Source organism: Thyridium curvatum (assembly GCF_004353045.1).
Source record: "Thyridium curvatum strain D216 chromosome Unknown NODE_20_length_475153_cov_84.797782, whole genome shotgun sequence".
Taxonomy (NCBI): domain Eukaryota; kingdom Fungi; phylum Ascomycota; class Sordariomycetes; order Thyridiales; family Thyridiaceae; genus Thyridium; species Thyridium curvatum.
Window position 1 is genome coordinate 335,835 of NW_022156775.1, and position 5,555 is coordinate 341,389.

General features: G+C 53.2%; 1 protein-coding gene across 1 annotated transcript; it reads right to left on the reverse strand.

Annotated features, from left to right (window-relative positions):
• Positions 1-1,372: 1,372 nt before the first annotated feature.
• On the reverse strand, positions 1,373-3,470 carry E0L32_004325 (uncharacterized protein; the record flags this gene model as incomplete). The annotated part of the gene is made up of 4 exons (XM_031138723.1): positions 1,373-2,005; positions 2,070-2,463; positions 2,522-2,883; positions 2,943-3,470. The coding sequence occupies 4 exons, from the start codon at positions 3,468-3,470 to the stop codon at positions 1,373-1,375; spliced, it is 1,917 nt and encodes a 638-aa protein (XP_030997338.1).
• Positions 3,471-5,555: the final 2,085 nt, after the last annotated feature.

Consider the following 5,555-nt stretch of genomic DNA (forward strand, 5'->3'; position numbering starts at 1 on the left):
ATGACCCGGTCTAGCCCACCACCTGGATGAGCAATGGATGACTGACATGTGGAAGTGGCCGCAAGTCCAGGAAACCAGTTTCTGCTTTCCGAGTCTGGCGCCCTGCAGGTCGGAATGTGTCGTCCGCATCGCGTCCAACACGTCGAACCAACATAGGGCAGTAATTTCGGCCGAATGCTGTTGTTCTCCACTCAGGACGAATACTCACGGTGCCCCCAACTAGAAAAAAAAAGAGACTTGTTGGTTCGAGCCGGCCGGATATGATATGGCAATGAGGTGCTTTTGTCGGCCCCCCCACCTGCTTCGCGGTGAAGCTCACAATCGCGCAGAGGGAGGTGCCAGCTGCGGATCGTCGAATGCATTTGCCCCCACTCCGAATAAAACAGTCGAGCCACTCAGCGGCTGCATATGCTAATAATACGTGCAGGATCTAATGCAGCGATCAATGCCATGGGTATCGCCTGCAGGATGCGCATTGACGCAAGGACATTGGGGGAGGGGCGCGCTGGATGCAAGTCAACGATGATGTATCCACCGAGATCTGGACGACGGACTTGTCCCTCGCCCGCTGGTCGCTTTTCCCAGTGTAGCAACAGAAGTGCCAATGTTCGGGCAGGATCCCATGGTCCCAGAACACCGCCCTCCGTAGGACAGATAACATGCCGCGCGCCCAGCAGGTCAACCCTGGACGGGGTGCAATATCGAATCTGGGTGAAATCGTGCAGGGTTCAGGCGAACCAGAGTTGCATCCCGAGCGGCACCGATATCCCTGACCACAGACAGGGAGCAGTACATACATCCCAGAACCCTGTTACACAGGAGCCTCAACAGGGCTCCTTCGCGGGGTCAGCTATGGGTGATGGGCGATGCAAGCCGGTTCCGGGGCCAAGAGTACGAGGGGCCGGGGATGGTTGTAGACGAGCGCTTAACCACAGCTTCACAGTCTCTTACAAAGCAGACTTGTTGCTCTCGGGTGCGGTGCTTGGTCCTGTCGATGTCCAGGGTGAACAGGGGCCGTGATCGAGAAGAACCGGTCTCGGCAGCTAAGGGAGGACAGTGAGGGGTATCTGATGAGACACCTCCGACAAAGAAGTACATCTGCTTGCTGGCAACAAGTTCGTGTAGTATCGAGCATCAATGTCTGGCCTGAGTCAGTCCCAAGGCGATGCAAGCACAGCTGAGAGATGCGCACGGTTGTTTGTAACGTCAGAGGTCGTGTGTCCAAGCGCTCAGGGGTGTCATGCAGGTCCAAGCGCGCGCGTCACGGTCAACCTCTAATCTCGTCAACGACAGATATGAGCCTCTAGAGTTTGCTTTGGCTTTCGGGCTGTGAAAATCCCTTATGTGGTATTTGTAGGCCTAGCAAGACAACTTAGGAAGCCTTCGTAGGAATTCTTTGCATCCCAATGCCAATCAGGCCGGCGACACTTGCAGCCCCCATGACGGCCGCGACCACGAAGGCCCGAGTGACAGCTTGGTTGTATATAGTAATGAGATCCGTGACATCAGCCGGGTCTACAATCTGCCTCAGAGACGTAGCTCCCGCCTCCAAGATTCGTTTCGGGTCCACAGCAGGAAACCTCTGCTCCGTCCCGGCCGTAAGTGTGCGAGTGAACACTGCATTGGCAACACTGATGCCAACCGCGGGACCAAGGTTTTGTGACAGCAGGACAACAGCAAGGCCTATGGGAGCATCTGCCTCGTCCAGCAGGCCCTGCACTGCAACACCAGCCTGCTCTGTGGAAGCCCCGATACCCACACCAGCCAGTACCTGGTAGAGAATCCAAGCTTTTGGACTTGATGATGCAGAAAGAGTCGAGAGGAGACCGGAACCAAGGGAAACGAGAATTGTTCCCCCAAGCATAAAGGGTTGAAACCAGCCAAACCTCGAAACGGCCCAGCCACTTGAGAAGATTGCGACGATAAAGGGAATGCACAGCGCGAGATATCGCCTACCAGATTCTTCGGCTGTAATACCCTGGATGCTTTGGAACCAAACAGGTAACTATTTGTTCAGAGAGTTAGCGGTTGCGCGATTGGTCAAACCCATGGTAGTTCGCTATCCTTACATAGTAGACCAGGGTTAAGAATGCGCCTTCTAGGAAGCACGTGAAGATGGAACCGAAGATGACAATTCGCCTTCGAATTACTCGTGGTGGCACAAGTGCCCGCTCTCCGAGGCACCATTGGGAGATAGAAAAGGATAGGAAAAGGACGGCAGCAAGAACAAGGCAGCCTACTGTCCGCCCATCCTCCCACCCATAAGATGACCCTCCAAATTGAAGGCCCATGATGAGAGATGTGATGCCTGCAAAGACCAAGGCTGTCCCCAGGTAGTCCAGTTGCTTCATCTTTTGCCACCAAGTATAGGCATCCTGCTGCTCGTCTGGTCGGGGTATCTTTATAATCGTGAACATAGCCAACAGTGGCGGTATCGCGAAGGGTGGGTTGATATAAAAACACCTAGACCTCGGTCGTATGATTAGTCAGGTAAACTTCCCATGGTCATATTTATAGGTACGTGACTTGCCATCTCCATGTTAGCGAGCTGTTCGTGAGGATGCCTCCTACGACAGGTCCGAGCACTGCCGCAAGTCCGTAAACAATTCCCATGCCTCCGACGTAGAGAGCCAGTCTTTCTGGAGGAAGCGCAGCAGCAAACAGAGCAATTGTTCCACTCATGACAGCTGCCGCTCCACAGCCAGCAACAGCCCTACCAGTGATGAGGGCCTCGGAAGATAAACTGGTGCCACAAACAATAGATCCCGCCTCAAAGATGATCAGGGATAGAACAAAGACATACTTAGGGTTGAAAAGGCTATACAAACGACCGAAGATGATCTGAGATGCACAGAGTGTCATTAGGTATGATGATCCGTACCACTATTTGAATATTAGCTCTCTCTCTCTCTTCTCGAGATTGCGATAGGCTGGAGACTCACCCCGATATCTAATAAGGAGTGGAAGTCCTCAGTAATCTGGGGGATTGCTGTTGCGATGATGCCTTCATCAAGGAAAGGACAAAGAACGCCGCAGATAATGGCCGACCAGATGCACAAAGCTCTCGCTGTGGACGGCGGATGTGGCTTTGGGCTTTGGGCACTATGGCCGGGGTGATTGTCGGCCGGTGACTGTCCGTCCTCCTGTCTTAGGATGTCCTCAAGCTCAACCGCATCATCGGCCTCGTTGATGGGCGCTGCTTGGCTTGGACCTTCAGCCTTGTCGGCAGCTGATGCTGGTCTTTGGTCAAGCTTCGAGCCGCATTGCCACCCTAGCCAACTAGTCTCCTGTCGGCCTCTGGCCAGAAGCCCAAACAGAGTCATCACGAAACACGCGACGCGTATAGGAAACAAAGAGGCCAGCCAAAGTTTAGAGACTCTGTAGGCTTCCCGATGGTCTTGCCGAGGCAGTGTTTGAGCCGGTTCATGACGAGCTTCTTTGACATGATCGTCGAGGAATGCTGCGTGCATATCGGAGGGGGGTGTCGATGTGCAAGAGAAGAAAGCGGGAACGGGTCCGGGCCTTGCCTTAAGGCATTCGCATGCTAAAGGTCCAGTGACTCACCGATTCCCAACGCCGACAGGTACGAGTTCAGACCTAGGTTCGAGGCAAAGTGGTACGCTAGACTGTAGTCCATAGCGATGAAACCCTGGTTGAAGCCAAATGTAGTCGCTCAGATCAGTGGCCGATCGCACGCCCCCAACACTTGCGGCCAACTAATCTGGTGAGGTGGAACATCGTATCAGACGCTACATGCGTGACCACCGTACAGTATCCCGGGAGTTCATCGGTATGAAGGAAGGAACTTTCGATGTCGCAGTAACTCTTGGAGCCGCATTTCTGTGGGAAGAGGTTCTTAGCAGCTTTCATCGGCTTGCCTCAAGACATGAATCCGAGGCATGACCCTGCAGTAGAGAGGATCGCAAAATTGAGATATCTGCAAAGTATCACTCGTAATGCCATAGACACCGTGAAGGACTCGATGCAGAACCAAAGGGACCATTCAAATGGATACTAACTGATGGAAAGAGGCAGCTCCAACAAAGAAGACCATCTACTAGCTAGCAATAATTCAGTCCAGTGTCGAGTGTAAATGTCTGGCTTAAACCTGGCCCAAGGTGATGAGGCACAGCTGAAAGACGCGCAGGATTGTTTGCGATGGAAGAGGTAGTGTGTCCAAGCGCTCAGGGGTGTCGTGCAGGTCCAAGTGCGCCACTCTCAACTTCCACAGTGTCAAGACATAATCTGCAGCCACTCATGTGGCTTGTGTCTCGTCTTTGAATTGGCAGGTCTGTGTCACACATCGTTCTCTCAAGTCGTACACAATCGAGGAGGGTCTTGTCAGTGCTGTGACTGTTGCTCACGGTTGAGAAGTCGTAGGCTGTATTGCGACCTGACGAATGTTAGCTCAGGGGGACTTGGAATTCAAACCAGGGCATACAAACAAGAACGGCTACTGAACAGAATATGGAGCGTAGGATTCGATGCAAGTCGAAACAGAGACAGTCGAAATCGTACGGACAGACATGGACAGGAAAGTAAGGAAGACCTGTGCCTCCAGCGAAATTGTGGTCGTGAGGGACAGTCAAGGGCAGATGCGGCTTTGTCTTCTCGTCAAAACAGTGCCAAAGGATAAAGCTGGCGGTCCGACTTGAGAGATTTGCACGGATAGGATTGAACGGGTGGGATCAAACAGATAGGATTGCAACAAATGGATTAAAGCAGCTGGTTTCCGTGTCTTACATCTACTACGTCAGACGACTTCAGAGTCAGGCACAAGCCCTCCGCCTCTCTGCCGCTTGGCCGCTTTACAGAAGGAACCAAACTCTATCTTCCAACCGGCCGCAGTTCCTGCCGCGTCTATCGCAGGGTTGCATGACCAGGGTAAATTCGGCAGGCGATGTCTCCCGTGCAAGGGGCCGCCGGGCGGCGCCCTCCCAAATGTTTCCCCAGACAGGACGAACCTGCACTGTACACGAAGCAAGTGCTCTCTATAACCAACGCAACTAATTACCGCGCCTCAGTACCGAGGACCATGCACCCACGACATCAAATTTCGGCTTTGGAGGCCCAATATCCATCCAGGCTTGCCAGCTACATACAAAAGACGCCAGCGCCTTCAGGCAGGGTTTACAGCGCCTGCCATCGGATCCATAGATCCTTGGATGCTGTTGTTGGCTGCTGCCAGGTTCCAGGCTCCAAACTCCGGATTCCAGGATCCAAGGTTCGGTCTGACCTGCTACCTTAACTACCTGGCTTAGCCGCACACCGGTGGTCTGGACGACTTCACCGACGCTCTTGGGCTGGCTACCTGGTTTTCGCTAATTTCACGCAATTCTCGCCCGCCTCGCACGCTCTAAAGCAATCGATCATGTTCGCATATCTCACTGTGAGACAAAGCTCACGATTTTCTTGTACGTTGGCAACTCCAAGTCATTTACTGGAATTCCTCGTCTTCATTTTGCTTCCAAAAAGGGGGGGTGATCGTCCTTGGCCCAAGACGTTGTCAGCATTCCAGCTGGGAGGTGTGGAGGGCGAGACCTTGTCTGACATGC